This window comes from Crassostrea angulata, chromosome 3 (genome assembly GCF_025612915.1).
Source record: "Crassostrea angulata isolate pt1a10 chromosome 3, ASM2561291v2, whole genome shotgun sequence".
In the NCBI taxonomy this organism is placed as follows: Eukaryota; Metazoa; Mollusca; class Bivalvia; order Ostreida; family Ostreidae; genus Magallana; species Magallana angulata.
Genome location: NC_069113.1, coordinates 20214680 through 20232117, shown reverse-complemented (window position 1 = coordinate 20232117; position 17438 = coordinate 20214680). Strand labels below are relative to the sequence as shown.

Sequence of the window (17438 nt, the reverse complement as noted above, 5' to 3'; positions counted from 1 at the left end):
GAGTGTCTTGGCCCCTAATTTAAGGGGCCAGCCCCTATTTCTTGATTTTGTTGGAAAGGACTTTTGATTATCTACCACTTTTGTTATATCTGTTTTAACAAAATATCAACTCATAAAAAGATACAGATCAAAACGTATGAAAAATTTGATTCGAAATTCGTACCCAATTTTCGAGCCTAGGCGAGCTCACAGGAATGGCGCCACTGGCGCTAAAAAACTACATTGTGCACAACTTTAACCTATGGTCTACCTATCCTGAAAATTTCATATTCCTATCTCTGATAGTCTCTGAGTTTATGTCTGCACAAAATGGGTCGTAAAAACTGACAAAATCGGCCGTAAATCGGAACCGGAAGTGCCGATTTCAAAATTTCAAAAAACTTCTAGAATTATGACCACTGGCAATCATCTGTGAAAAAATGGTGGAAATCGGCCGAATAGTTTTCGAGATATCGCGTGCACAAAATTTTGGGAAAAAAATAATAATAATAAGAAACAGTACGAAAACTATAAGGTCTTCCGTTGGAAACGGAAGACCTTAACAAGCATGAGATGGAAATTTTAAAGTATACAAACATGAGTTAGAGCCCTTTAAAAGCAAAAAATTCTTATGTAAATTATACATCGACCCGAGTGCCCAAAACTACTTACTTTAATATTCATAATAATATTTTCAAATTGTTGATCACGACCCTTAATTTGAATTTTAATTATTGGTTTGAATATATATATATATATATATATATATATATATATATATATTGCAATGAAGTCGGGTAAACTTTGGCGACAGTAATGCAACCTATTTAACGGAATAAGTTTTCTGAGGAAAAACATGTTTGTTTTGTTGTTATGTTTGTTTTGTATGATTTACATCATTACAACATAAAGAAATATCATAAATGTCAAGCATATCTATATTACCGATCTTTTATCTAATTTCAACCAGACATGTTGTCACTGTTATTGATAGTGAAGCGTACTTAAGATAGTCGATTTAGATAATTGTAAAAAATACTCCAATGTACTATAAGTTGTATAACTGAACATCTCATCCAACCAGCCCACTTCTTTCTATTACAAATGGTTAAGCAAATTGTGGAAGCAAATTGCGAAAAAAGTATAAGGACCGTGAAAGAAAATATCAATGAAGTTCGACAAACAGTAAAATCAATTACATTTATGACGTCACAATACCAGAGGGAATTCGATTGCGAAAAAACACGCCTCTCTCTCTCGTATAAAATATCGGCTTCTTCATCTCCAGTGGAGAAGTCATGAACGCGCCTATATAGATTAGATCGCTAACACACGCAGGTTCATTTTGCAGCTGGGGTTTTATGAATGAAAACGCCAGTGTGTTGTTTAGCTAATTATTGCCGTGTGTGAAGTTGGTACTTACTATGGGCAACAATGGAAGTAAAAAGCGGAATAAAACGTTCGAAAAATTCGAAACAGAAGGCGAAGAAGGTAAGGGTTTTTTTTTCACTTGCAGTAGAATTGCAAATGGATTTGTGTTAACGATTACCAAGTAAGTGGGTGCTTGTTTCATTTACACTTTGTCATTTTTTACGTCCTTGTGCATTTTTTCTGTGTCATAATGTCAAATCATTTATTCTTCACAGTATTTTGTAAGCGTTACAAACCGACAAGTGTGCCATTTGTTAAATTCAATACAAATTTCAGCAACCAAGAACAACAATGAAACAAGACATACATATAGACGTACATAACTATAAGAATAACTATAAAGAAATTAAAGGGCTGGATCGGGTTAATTTATATTTTTTAACATAAGCAACATTTCTGTAATGATATCAGTGAACACATGTACATGTCTCACCGAATACATTAATTGTACGACAGTCAAGCATTGAGGCCCCAATGTTCTCCTATATCACAGTATCTACTTCATTGCTGTTTTCATAAAACAATATCTAGAAATATAATTGTGAGATACATAGCCCATATCATTAAGGGGCTTAGTTATGAAAAAGCAGTAGTTGATTCAAATTTCCAGTAATTTCTACAAAGTTTAGGATAACGTAGGCCAGTCGATAATTACTTGCACATCTACATGTCTGATGAATAATGCACATCGGGCATATCCAAAGTGGAAAACCCCAGAATGTATACTCCAAACCGCGTGAATTATTTAGACTACACAACGTATCTCGCCAATTTTTGTTTTTCCATCGAAAACCCGGCTGGTGTAAACTAGGTGAATAAACATCGATCGGAGATGCACTCGGGACGATGGTACGGGAGTTCTGAGTCAGGTGATGGCGGAATCTGGCCGCCCCGTTTACATGTATAATGTCGGACAGAGTACTAAGCCCTATTCATATTGTTTCACAAGACAAAATTAATGAACACTGGCCATGTACATATAATATCACGAGTTTGGTAAATAAAAGAGAAAAAAACCCTGAAGAAACCCATACAAAAATATGCATTTTGCCTTTTGATTTGTAGAAGTTACAATTTACATGGTGTATATGACCAGATTACGTAGTTTTTGAAGTGTTTTCTCTTACATTGCAATACAGAGGAATATATATTATAAGAGAATTTTTAAAAAAATAATTTTGTCTTCATAAACACATTGAATACAAAACTCCAACAATCGAGCCCATGTGGCTTATGAATCATTCAAAAGTTTGCTAACATAATTAGATATCAGACGAAGTCTTAATCACTTCCATGAAATCTTAAACTATCATCAATTTTATTAGTGCGTTGTATGACGTGAGAACGGGGTTTTAACCAAACTAAATCCAAATTTGGCCGGAATCCGGAAAAACAAAGTCGAATTTTACAATATCGACTAAAATATTGACTAAATCCAAACTCCGGGCATTTTGAGAGTTGTGTCCTTCATAATTATGTCATGGTAATCTTTCAAATTTGTTATTGGAACATTGGTTGAAAAACTACCCTACCATTTGCACAATTAAGTAAATATTCGAAAAGTACATAATAATACCAGTTATTTTGCTATAATTTAATATCAGTCTCATCCTCATAATCCTTGGGGGGGGGGGGGGGGGGGGGGGGAAGTACACTTACAATGTATATCTTAAACAATGATTATTTCCTTATTTTCGATTCAATTTCTTACATGAAATTGAGAGTTACAATGTATATCTTAAACAATGATTATTTCCTTATTTTCGATTCAATTTCTTACATGGCCCCATAAAGGGGGGGGGTGGGGGGGGGGGGGGCAATTCCCTGTTAAGTTTAAAAATGCGCAAAAAAGTAGGGGGCAGGCCCCCACGCTCCTCCCCCCCCCCCCCTTATGCACCGTGCCTGAGGTGTCTATTATTTTCCTTCAAAATTAGAAGAAGAATCTCCACAATGGTATATGACCGGTATGCGTCATGCTGTATAAAGAGAATAAGAGTTTGAAATGCGAGCAACTATAATTATGTTCACATTTAACTTGTACACAACTGCTTGACGACAAACACTAAAGTAAAGTAATAATACCATATAAATGTATTTGAAAACCTCTAAATTTTTAAATTTCAACGAAAGAAATTGTTTTTTTTCATATTCTAAAAGTTTGTACACCTCTTTTGTCCCAGTTACCAAATTATCAGAGGAATTTATATTTACATTCAAGTTTCGTATTATGCGGTGATATAATATAGGAATTGACGGAGACAAAAAAAATGGCTATCAGCATATCATTATTATGCAAAAGCATTAAATGTTCAAACATAATAATAACACCAAAACACAGAAAAGCCATGAAAACGTCCAACATGTATAAGAAAGTGTTTCTACTAGTTGTTATCAGCATAATTATATCACGCATCAGCCACTTGTTGGCTTCAGAGACGTGTCCGATTTGATTATTGACAGCACCCATAGTGTAAGGAATAATTCTGTCAATGTATTCTACTATTCTTTGCAGTATTTCGAAAATCAATGCTACTACGAGTACTACGCTTTGCAGCCGCATGCATTGATTTACCTTTAGTTTTGAGCCCAACATACCTGTGTTGCTACGATACAATACAAATCATAATCAAGACATATTTGAATTACAAACACCTGTAAGAGGCCTAAGGAAATAATGCGCACTTCATTTAACATTGTTTTTGGGAGATGCCGTAGGAGGCAATGAATAATTATTCTAAAGTTGGCTGAAGTATAGAATTACATTTAGATCTAAAAAGATTTCACTGGTTTCGAATCTATCATTTAGTATTAATTAAGAACAAAATGGACTACATTTGTTTTTCAATTTCAGAGTTATTCTAAATCGAATATAAATATGCATGTATACGTATATTTCTATGCATTAATACATGTTTGTTTCAACATAGACATCTGATATCGATTTCTATAGTGAGAAAATAATTATAAGGTCACAAAAAACCACCTTATCAGCATTCAAAATACGTAAATGATAACACAATAATTATTGAATTTGTTGTTTTACAGTCAATATACTTGAGAGGCTTCAAGATGCTGAAGAAAAAGGGATCGACTCATACGACAAGTTGATGGCATGGCTATTGCAAATGGCTTCAAATGACGAAACAAGTGACGCTGCAAGGTCAACTCACATAGATGAAATTAAAAAGTGCTGTGCACAAGCAAAAGAGAAGAGGGATGCGTGGAGACAGCATTCAGCGTCCTGTGATTCCTACACAAGTGTTGAAACCTCTCAGCTGAGTCGCTCAGGGAAGTCAGAGGACTTCCTGGATATTAAATCACGTCTGCACGTCCCTCTTAGCAGTCGAGAGACGACGTTTAGTGATGAAGATGACACGTCATCAAGCGATGGGAAAAATCGTCTGAATGTCCCATCGGCCAGTAGACAAACAACGTTCAGTGATGAAGAGGAGCATGGTGCTTTAATCTACGAAAGAAAACATCCCCGACCTCTCTTAGCGGCGCTGTCAAACCGACACTCACAGACAACTTGTACAGACGATGTTGAGTTAATTGATCGAGATTGTGACGTAGAAGATGCATCGGAACACACATTTTTAGTTCCATCGAAACAAAGTTCAAAATTCCTAGATCCAAGAGATGCATTGAAAAGACGGAGAACAAACTTTCGAATGTCGGGTGGAAATCCCATTTTCAGTGCCAGTGTGGGGCAACTTCCTGACGATAACATTCCATTGACTTCCGGTTTGACACAGAAGTCTGCTAGTATAGCAGTCATGAGACAACCGAAGTTTGAAAGGGACCAAATCCAAGATACCTCGGTACATGAACATTACGTGAAAGTGTTGGATGACAAATTACTGGACCGGAATATACATGATATACTTTTATCTGTCGAGGTTTTATTTCATGAAAAATGATCACCAATATCTGATATCTGTATCTAAGTCCTGTAACGTGCATGTTTGTCCCGTTTACCATTGATATAAAACCAATAATATCAAAATATGCATAAAGCTTTCGTGGTCCAGCTCCTAAATTGATCGTTTATAAAATTTTTTGTGAAAGGTGAAAATATGCTTTAAATTTCTTATAAAAGAAGTATGTTGTGCAAATGTGAGAAGGTTGAATGTTACGTTTCATTCATGTCATGTACCGTAAAATTTACCTCACATAGTACATTGAAGTGAAAATCAAGCATGTGTAGCGCATGTATTCAAATAAAGATGAACGTATTGCTATGTTTTGAATAGTTTGAGATTGGTCAAAAGTTTATGCAGAGAAAACGAAACAGCTTTAACAAGTACTCAAAGTAAAGCTTACCAAATATGTGAATTTTTAGATTTTTTTAAAATGCAAAAGGCTCATTTATAACAACGTAAATGTTATAAAATATTTTGTCTTGTTGTCTGTAGGGGAAAAAATTTAATAGATCCGATCCATAATAGCCCCAGATTCAATGAATCTGGGTGCATAACAGATTCGTATGGGATTATTACTCTGTATACCTGGACATAATTTTCATGTTTAAGTATCAATATGTAAGAGTGGAATGTGTCCCAATTGATGACATTTTCCTTTTCTTGAAAAGTTGGCCCCCTTTGCTTTTATTCTATAAAAGTTAATTCTTAAAAATCTATACGGTGTAAAATTTATTTTCAATAGTTTTTGTATTCCTAGTGATGAAATAGATGTACATCTTTGCACCAAAGCATTTATTGATATTTCTAGTATTTACTTTTTTTATTTAAAAAAATGTGCTTGTCCCCATAGACATTAATGCAATCTTCATTGATTAATTACTGCTTAGTTAATAATATTTTTGAAAATTTCTCTCGGTAAATCTTTTTCTACTCTAAAATGCTTTAAATTGAAATTAAATTGTTGAAGTAGCTGCCAAAAGGAAGTGAGAATATACAGGAATGATTACCACACAGCACGAATAATTTAGTCTTGCATTTAACAGGTCGGGTACACTACCTTATATGGATAGCATTATTTAAAACTTGACAGTATTTTTGGCAAGCAGATTCTCCAATCCAGTGAATGAGTTGCAATGCATGACGGTCTATAACGTGTTTACGATTCAACAAACGCACGTGGTATTTGTCTGTTTTATACACAATATTTAACTGCTTGCCGGAATGTTTGTACATCTTGATTTTTACTTTAGAAGGTAAAAAAGGAAAGATTCCGTACCATTAACTTTGTTCCATGCTCACATTAAAAATGACTGTTGTTTTAGTTGATTAATTCAGAAATGATCAGTTTCAAACGACTGACAAACATACGCATACAAGTACAAACATATTTTGATAAGAAAAAACCTCATCACATTTGTGTATTGGTTACTTTATCATTGTGCACTAGAAATAAATACAGGTAACTATACGTTTTTAACATACGTAAATAGCCATTGTAGTAGAAATGCACAAATATACAAACGCAGAAGCACAAGCTATATGCAGCATACAGTAGTTTGTCCGTTAAGACATTCTGATGAATGTCCCTGAAGAAAATATCAACGCGCGTTCTACTAATGTTGTCCCAAATATGTGGTATCACGTGAAAAAAACCCAGTACCCACTGCTTTTAATTCAATAGGACGTACCTCTCTTTTGAACATTGACAATGGGGTATTTAAATAGGTTGATGTAAGTACTCATATGCAATATTTTTTAAATGTGAGCATAGAAATTGAAGTTCAGACGACATAATTGTCTATATTACTTTAATAAATTCTGAAAAGTCATTCAAAATGAGTTTCCAAAAGACAATTCAAAATGGTATATATTTTCAATACGCTTTGTATACACTGAAACTTGTAGTAGCCCACAATGCCTTGCAACTCATTCACCTGATTGGTTCGTCGATAAAAGTAAACAGATGCCTAATTTAGTATGCAAATTTATGCCGACGTCACAAAATATAGTGGTCTCGACCTGTTTAAACCATTAGAACTTTTTCATGTTCATCCCACGCAGCAACACAGTATATAGATAACAACTGAACAAATTATTTTGAAGTAGCATTTGAAAAGAAATTATAATACATGTACTTGGTTATTTTTTATTATTTAAATTTGCCATGGAGTGGTTCTAACCAAAAGATCACAATCTCCAGCACAGGACTCAGTATCTAAAAAAGTCATCATAATTTCAAAAATATGCCTATATGTCATGTTGTAAATTTTGAATTTACCGGGTGTCATGTTGTTAATTTTGTATTTACTGCCACCCGGTAAATTCAAAATTTACAACATGACATAGATATCATGTCAAGGAATTTATCATCCTAGCGTATATAATACAGGAAACCCAAATACAATTCACACGTTGCTTCAATTCTTTTTAAAGGGGCATGGTCACGATTTTGGTCATGAATTATTTTTCCCATTTTAATATTTACAATGCTTCAAAAAGGCATTTTTAATAGACAAGCGAAATTTGATGGCCATTTGTTGAATTATAAGCGAGTTACAGAGCTTGAAATTCTTCGCTGTATAAACAAAGCGTTTGTTTACATATTGATTACTGAAGTAAAATTTTTTTAAACGCTAGGGACAGTTTATATATGCTTAAAAATAAATAAAAAGATAGACAAATAAGCTGGAAAAAGATTTTTATTGGTATATTGAACCTATGTAAACAGAAACACGTATCTTGCTTATAACTCTACGATTGACTCTCAAATTTTATTTGATCATTAGAAATGCATTTCTAAAGCATTGTAAATAATAATAACAAGAGGCCCATGGGCCACATCGCTCAGCTGAGGAACAATAGGTATGATAAAATCAGCCTAATGGAGTCATAATACAAACTATCTGGACAATGTACAATAATACATGTAGATCCTGTATACATAAAATCCATTTATCCCCTGGATATTCTTATGTTTATAATCATTAGTCCCTTTTCTAACAGGATGATTTTATAGTCATATCATATGTTGAGTATTGCAGTTCTAAAAAAGATCCTTAACAAACCTACCCCCGGGGGTCATGATATTCACAACTTTGATTCTACACTACCTGAGAATGCTCCACACAAGTGTCAGCTTTCCTGGCTGATTAGTTTCTGAGAAGAAGATTTTTAAAGATTTACCCTATATATTCCTTTGTTAAACTTTGACCCCCCCCCCCAATTGTGACCCCACCCTACCCCTGGGTATCATGATTTTCACAACTTTGAATCTACACTACCTGAGGATGCTATCACACAAGTTTCAGCTTTCCTGGCTGATTAGTATCTGAGAAGAAGTTTTTAAAAGATTTACTCAATATATTCCTATGTTAAACTTTGACCCCCCATTGTGGCCAAAACCTACCCCCGGGGGTCATGATATTCACAACTTTGAATTTACACTACCTGAGGGTGCTTCCACACAAGTTTCAGCTTTCCTGGTTGATTAGTTTCTGAGAAGAAGTTTTTTTAAAGATTTACTCTATATATTCCAATGTTAAAATTTGACCCCCCATTGTGGCCCAAACCTACCCCCGGGGGTCATAATTTTCACAACTTTGAATCTACACTACCTGAGGATGTTATCACACAAGTTTTAGCTTTCCTGGCTGATTAGTATCTGAGATTTTTAAAGATTTACTCTATATATTCATATGTTAACCTTCGACCCCCCCCCCCATTGTGGCCCCATCTTACCCCCGGGGGTCATGATTTTCACAACTTTGAATATACACTACCTGAGGATGCTTCCATACAAGTGTCAGCTTTCCTGGCTGATTAGTTTCTGAGAAGAAGATTTTTAAAGATTTACCCTATATATTCCTTTGTTAAACTTTGACCCCCCCATTGTGACCCCACCCTACCCCTGGGTATCATGATTTTCACAACTTTGAATCTACACTACCTTAGGGTGCTTCCACACAAGTTTCAGATTTCCTGGCTGATTAGTTTCTGAGAAGAAGTTTTTTTTAAGATTTACTCTATATATTCCTATGTTAAACTTTGACCCCCCATTGTGGCCCAAACCTACCCCCGGGGTCATGATTTTCACAATTTTGAATCTACACTACCTGAGGATGCTATCACACAAGTTTCAGCTTTCCTGGCTGATTAGTATCTGAGATTTTTAAAGATTTACTCTATATATTCATGTTAACCTTCGACCCCCCATTGTGGCCCCACCTTACCCCTGGGGGTCTAGTTTTCACAACTTTGAATCTACACTACCTGAGGATGCTTCCATACAAGTGTCAGCTTTTCTGGCCGAATAGTTTCTTAGAAGAAGATTTTTAAAGATTTACTCTAGATATTCCTATGTTAAACTCCGACCCCCCCCCCCCATTGTGGCCCCATCCGACCCCCGGGGGTCATGATTTTCACAACTTTGTATCTACACTACCTGAGAATTTTTTCACACAAGTTTTAGCTTTCCAGGTTTTATGGTCCATGAGAAGAAGATTTTGAAAATTTCTCGAAAATTTTCATAAATTCCTAATTATCACCCTTTGCAGAAGGGCGTGGAACTTTGAATTCTTTTAGGCTAAGGATGCTTTGTGCCAAGTTTGGTTGAAATTGGCCCAGTGGTTCTTGAGAAGATGTTGAAAATGTGAAAAATTTACAGACAGACGGACAGAGAGACAGACGACAAACAAAATGTGATCAGAATAGCTCACTTGAGCTCTCAGCTCAGGTTAGCTAAAAACATAAAAATAAAATTTGACCAAAATCGTGACCACGCGCCTTTAAAAGAGGAAAACAGGATTTTCCAAGATTTAAATACAATTTCACTACTTGACCATTTTTGCCCCGCCCTAAGGTCTGAACCCCTGACCCGGTGGCCATGATTTAGGTCGACTTTGAATCACTGACTGAGAGGGCATGAATTTTACAAATCAATCTATACTACTATATTAAAATAAATGACTCGAATTTTTTGTCTTTAATACCGAAAAATCGGAAGAGTACTGTCTTTTGTTTTATATATTTTAAACATTATTGGTACTTGAAGATTACCAATTTGTTTTTATTTTTTCTCAATAAAGCCTTGCTAATTAATAATCAATAAAAATTCCTTTAAAAATTCCGGAAATCATCTGAATTTTTGGGATTTTACAATCTTGCGCATGCGCATTACATTCACGCTGAATCACGGGAGGCTCTTTAGTTTGTTTCCACAATATCACATTTGCATGGATAAACTCAGAAACGATATTGCAAATACGTTTAGATTTTCATTGAAAATCTGTCATATATATTCTGTTCATCAAAGGATTTACGGGAGCTAACTCTAACTCAGTGCATTTAATATGAAAAATCCCAAGAGTTCCGAATGTCAACATAGTGTGTAAATTCGAAGCGAGTGAAAAACGTTGATGAAAAACTAAAGTGTTGGATTCTTTATAAATATTAATTAAATCTATAGATGAAAGGTATTAACAGCCTCAAAATGGTTTATTATGAATAATTTGACTGTTATTTTCAATGCAGCTTCGTTAATTTTCTCCAAATTTGTTTCGGAGCGATTCTGCAATTTCTTTTTTGCTACATTACGGGTATATGGGAGGCATTTTAACTTTGGTGGAGGCCTATCCCGAGACACAGTTAGATTATTTTAACTAAGCAGAGTGTAGTGAAATTATTTTAGCATTATTTGGGCTTACATTGTAGGCTTGGTTATGTAAATGTCAACTAATGGTGTCGATGTATCTATTTCGTAAATGTCCGACATCATATGCAATGTCAACCAATGCACGCACGGGTCAAAGTCTAGTTTAATAATAATTATGATAATAAACTAGACACGATCTCGTTGCTAGCAAGGAGGTATTCCGTCAAATGTTTAGATGGTACGCGTAATATGACTTTTTGACAACGAAACATGATCTGGTAAAAATTGCGGATTATTACGAAAGCCGAGAAGGATCATTCGAGATTCGAGATTCAAAATACGAGATTCGAAATACGAGATTCGAGATTCGAAATTCGAGATTCAATATCTAAATTAACCTATCAAATCATGGATCTGAAACCTGTATCCTAGCAACATCAAACTGTTCTAAATAAAGATTATTCGTACATGCTCTTTCCTACAAATAAATGTCTTAATAGCTCTTAATAAATGCTATGTTCACTTCTCCCTACCTAACTAAATAATTATGGGTATTTACTTTTACACAGAATATCTAAGTAGACTAGTGATATTGCAGTGTGCTTCGCGGATCTAAGTGATTTTGTTTGCCAGGTGCATTTCCACCTGATGCGTTTGAACCCTGGGGTATTTCACCACCAGTAATAGTTTAAAACCCGGGTTTATTCACCCCTTTTGTGTAAAAATGCGGTTATGGTAGAGAACTTCATAAGCGTAGCTAATTTTTTCTGTAGGGGGTCCTAGGCCAATTTTAAAACATTTTACTATGTAAATTTAATAAGCGCCAATTTTCCCGAGGAGGGGGTCCAGATCCCCTGACCCCCTCCTTTCTAGATCCCCGCATGAAGATTAGTACATGTATCTAAATAATCTAAATATAAATAATCTGTCCTGTTTCACTAATAAATATAAGCATTACTTATCGTTTTTATGTATGCATACAGTGATACACTAGTACTATGATTATAAACAAATCATTGAGATATTATCACATCATACGGAATTATTAATAAATACAATTTTTTTTCCTTTTCCTCAGTAAACAACTTATTATGAGTCTTACTTTTGGAATTGTTTTCAATATAGAGGATACCTACTCTCTACAATTAAAGGTAGGGATGATAGGGTGCCAGTTTGTTCACATTGCCGATTTCTTGTGCAGAGAACAGTAAAACTTTTTAAAAATTTGATTGTGCATGAATATTTCAAAATTAATATATTGTTGTACATGTATTTTGTTATAATTCATTCATTGATATATCAACAAGAAAGAATAAAAGCATATGTTTCACAGCCAAGTTAAGTTTCTCTGTAGTTTCCTACCCCTCCCCCCCCCCCCCCCCCCCGCACCAAAATTGACAATAATTACATATAAGTCATACAAATGTTTACTTTTTTTGTAAGTAAATCTCTAAAGATGTAAATAAGCACTGCAAACAAAGATGTGTGTATTTAATATACTACTACATTACACTTAGCCAGATAAAATGTAATCAGGATAAAGCTAGAAGGGGTGAGTAGTGCAAATTTACCAATTTGTCGCCATACACATAGAACACCAAATAAAGAAACTGTGAGTGGTGTGTGGAATGCATAAAATATGGCGGCAAATTATCTCAAATAATCAGTGCAAAAACCAACAAATAGAATGTTATTTGTTACATATCCTGCAAAAACATTGATGAAAAATGTTATCGTCCCATAACATAGCCGATTATGTAAATGTGTACATATGGTCAACGTACATGTAATTCCAATATACAAGAAGGCGGACGTATCAGGTGGGGATCCAGAATATTAAATTTCAAAAATGATCGATTGAATTACATTAAATGCTTTGAAAATTGTAGTAAACTATCGCACGGGTCAAAATGCATGATAGAAGCTATGTACAGTGTAATTGGAAACTTTCATTTTATATCAATATGTAGTATTACCTATTATAACAAATGAGAGTATAGCACAACTGCCACAAGCAATACATGTCCTTTCCCGGCACCACCTCCCTCCCATAAAAAAATGAAACAATTGTCGTTTTATTTGCTAAAATGTGTGTGGTTCAAGATTTTTCTAAAGGACATACCCGATTAGAATTGAAAAAGAGTCGTACGTTTAAAACTAATTTTGTCAATTTTTTTAGATTCATTTGGTTATATTTTGGTCCATTTGGGTAAATAGATACACCAGCGCAGCTCTTATTTATATATAATCAGGCCATAAATTCAAAATATTTTCAAAAATTAATAGCTTTAAATCCAGTGGAGGAAAAAAAGGAAAGCAAGTCGAACTCGATGAGTGCTAATACCTGTGATGAATGAATGGTACAGTAGGATATGCGCAAAAAAGTCCCGTCTACTCTTTCCTACCCTATATTTATTGGAATATTAAATCCGATTATAAGAGTCAAATTAAAAATCAAGTACGGATATGAACCTGTTTATCAAAAGTAAAACTACTCATAATTTATCTGTACAGTGCATCTTTATGGAGCTACACAGAAAGTTTTATATTAATTTGCCGAGCCAAATAAAAAAAACTTGGAAAATGAAGAGAAAACAAAGTGGGGACAGAATAACTGGCAAACTAATGAGGACTATATAGCCCCCCCCCCCCCCTCTTGAAATGTATATACTGAAAATAGATTATTGGAGTACAACATCCGCACAAAATTTAAAGACAATTTCATGTTTTTTTTATCATTTTCGCAAGCTAATGTAAGACATCACAAATACCCCAAACCCCCTCACGGAAAAGGAAATGTTAGGTGATGAGAGAGAGAGAGAGAGAGAGAGAGAGAGAGAGAGAGAGAGAGAGAGAGAGAGAGTCGATGTAAATCACAGGTGCGCTAACACCGTTAAAATTAAAGCTTGCTAGTTGGTCTGCCCTACCCTAGCTACCTCCTCTCTTTTCTCCTTTTAGAGGCTTAATTATTGTCTATATATGCTTGTAACAAATAAAATCAATTTCAAATTCTAAATCAAAACTGAATTTGACACTACAAAACTCTCTCTGTGTCTGTCTGTCTGTCTGTCTCTCTCTCTCATATCGACAATGGCATTGTCATGCCCATACCCTACAATACACTATTCTTATCTGGATTTTTGTCTTTGAGGTTGTAAATCATTATATCTTCTATGGTTTAAAACTTTATCATAACCTATATTTTGACATGTCGATTATTTCATTGAGTTTCGTTTCATAGCTAAAACATTTAGATTAAACAGATCTTTCTTCGCGAGCCGATTTTTACACAGTTGGGGCGAATACACTTCGGGTTAAAATTGTTCGGGGGGAAATACATACAGGGCAAACAAAAACACTTAGATTCGCAAAGCCAACAGTGTTATTTCTAATTTTATTGTTTATACTATGTGGGGTTAATTCATCAATGTTAATTTAACCATTTTATAACCACTATATAAGAGCTATTAAGACATTTATTTGTAGGAAAGAGCATGTACGAATAATCTTTGTTTAGAACAGTTTGATGTTGCTAGGATACAGGTTTCAGATCCATGATTTGATTGGTTAATTTAGATATTGAATCTCGAATTTCGAATCTCGAATCTCGTATTTCGAATCTCGTATTTTGAATCTCGAATCTCGAATGATCCTTCTCGGCTTACGTAGATTATTAATGCCTTTCTGTAGCGCTTGTATAAAAGTTCTCCATTTGGAGAAAAAGGATCAAACTTTTGGTTTTCCACCCCCTTAAATCTCTAATTATGTAATGCCTGAAAAGTCTAAAGAGTTATTGTTAAAAAAATTAGACCACTCTTAGCCTGTAATTTGAGGGGCAAGTGCCTTAGTTTACCTTGAATGAAAGTGCTTATGATATTAAACATAGTTTGTCCAACAAGGCTAATGTTTATTGATTTGTTACTGTTATTGAGTTTCAATTGAAAGGAACCTTTTAGGGGCTTACCTCTTATCTCTTTCTTGGAAATATTTAACGAAACATTGGATGCATACTTTAAGGTGTATCTTTGTGAACATATTCTTTTATGCATTGCTTTTTAACATACTTGTATTTCTTCTAATTGAGATAAAAGGATCAAATATTTTTACCTCTTGCCTCTTAAACCCCCTAATTACACAACACATGAGGAGACAATCAAATTGTTAGGGTGAATAATACTAATATGAACATTTTTGCCTCTATAAACTATAAAAGGCTTTAGACCCATCTGGGTCCCTTATTTGAGGGACAAGCTCCTTTTTCTTAATATCAAATGAAAGGTTATAAAATGTTCAAAGACATATTGTTTTACGTATTGGTCCCATCAGCCGTGTGCTCTTTGTCGTAATCGGGGAAAAAGGAAAAGTCCGTAGACAATTACATGTAGGTGATAAATTATGGTCTAACAAAATAGTATGAAAAACGTCAGTCAGCATGCGACCCAGTGGAAGATTGTATTTGCTGACAAGGTCCTTGTATCGACCATAGAACTTACAAAAAGATGACTTCAAACGAGACTGCTTATAGTACTGTTTTATTAGTAGCGTGCCTCGCCTTAAAACTGTTCATACGAAGAGCATGTCCTTGTGTATCGAATTAACTGAGAGACAAAAACACCATATGCAGGTGGTGAAGGTATATTGCTATAAAAGTAAGGAAAGTTGACTATAGAAACATTGAAGTCATCGCGTTTATATCATTCAGAGCATCTTTTCTTCGATACTTCCTTTCTTTTTCTTTTTGAGAAATACCTGATCACAGTTTTAGACTTTGACCCCTAAAAGCACTTAAATACGTAACACACGAGAAAATAATTATATTGTTTATGAACATAACTGTACGATAAACATTTTTGTCTCCACAATCAATATCAAAATTTTCCTACAGGGCTATCGATAAAAGGCTTTTAGACTCACCTGGGGGCATAATTTGAAGGGCCAGCCCCCTTTTCTAAGATCAAACGAAAGCTCTTACAAATGTTAACATTTTACTTTACTTGTTCTCAAAAAATGCATTTTTCATAAAAGAGATTTTAAAAAAACAATTACGACGATTTTTAATCTTATTTTTCGGGACCATGCGATCTTCAACGTTTTTTGAGCATGACAAATATGAATGCCAAATGACACATCTACAATATCTTGTCTACAATTTCCGAAAGTTTTAACTTGAAATCTTTTACCGTTTAGGAGGAGATCACTGGACAATGCAAGCAGACCCTCTGAAAATTGCGTCATTATCTAAAAAACAATCAAATCAAATGTGCAAGTTCTATGAAAATCGGCCGAGCCAATCCGTTTTCGAGAAATCATTTAATCATATTTTGTAGGAAAAAGAAATAACAGTAGGAAAAAACGAACAAAACCAATATGGTCTTACGTTGAAAACGAAAGACCTTAAAGGAACTTAGACACGATCTGAGATCAAAATTTTATTTTTTATCTTCATGTGTTAAATGGTTTACTTTTGCATTTGTAAGATTGACCAATATTTGAATGTTAGATGTCAAATTACAAGCGAAATACACAGACAAGAATTATTTTGTTATGTAAACAAAGCTCGAGTCTTATATTTGTTTACAAATAATATAAAGTAAGGAAATTACCATTTCTTTGACAAAACGACCCGTGGCAAACACCCATATTATACCCATATTAATCATTCTATATATTAAAAATGAAAAAAATTAAAAATTGAAAATTTTGGGTTCAAATCGTGTCTAAATCCCTTTAATTAATTAATATCACTTATGCAAAAGTATAATACTGCAGGCTATTATTAATTTAATAAATAAGAAGCATATTTTTAAGATATGCTAGTAACCTTTTTCATAGCATTTAAGCTTAAAAATGGAGGAAAATATAGGTGTGAAACGCTTATAACAACGACGACGCCCAATTGATTACAGGATATTTATATGAGCTATGCAATTAAACTTTATTTTCTTTAACTCACGTGTAGGTAAAAATCGATATACAGTATTGTAACAAGTCGAGCGGTCCTTGCCACAAAAGAAAAACACCGTTTTTCTAACACACTACAATTTATTCAGGATGGCAAAATATCAATATCACAACACAGACTAAGATGCTGACCATTTCAAACAATACAACCTGAAACCCAGGGCTATCACCGGTTTAAAAACTCGTCATAGAAATAAAGAAAATGCTACTAGTTCTCGTATCTGCAGGATTTGTCGTTCTCAAGCTCAATATCAACAACAAACAGCGTATAAGAATTGTACTGAATATAAAATAAATATTAAATGCATAAACTTGCACCGATCCGGACAGCTAAACTCGACACACACAGTCTAATTCTATCTCGTAAAATCACACCCCTCCCCATTTTGTACTAGGTATACTTATTAAGTCCTCATAATTTCCAGTAAACTGTAAATAATCTAGTCAGCCTTATCCGGACAACTCGTTATAAAAATGAATAACCTATTTGAACT

The 17438-nt window shown here is 34.4% G+C and overlaps 1 protein-coding gene across 1 annotated transcript; it reads left to right on the top strand.

The window, feature by feature from the left end:
- The first annotated feature begins 1265 nt into the window (after positions 1-1265).
- On the top strand, positions 1266-6334 carry LOC128177120 (uncharacterized). The gene is made up of 2 exons (XM_052843683.1): positions 1266-1470; positions 4456-6334. Exons 1-2 carry the CDS (start codon positions 1404-1406, stop codon positions 5328-5330), a joined length of 942 nt encoding a protein of 313 aa, XP_052699643.1. The 5' UTR covers positions 1266-1403; the 3' UTR covers positions 5331-6334.
- The last annotated feature ends 11104 nt before the right edge of the window (positions 6335-17438 follow it).

Excerpts from the sequence above, each read along its gene's own strand:
- LOC128177120 (XM_052843683.1), top strand. The coding sequence starts at position 1,404 with ATGGGCAACAATGGAAGTAAAAAGCGGAATAAAACGTTCGAAAAATTC. Across the intron at positions 1,471-4,455 it reads CGAAACAGAAGGCGAAGAAG|TCAATATACTTGAGAGGCTT; the intron begins GTAAGGGTTTTT and ends GTTGTTTTACAG.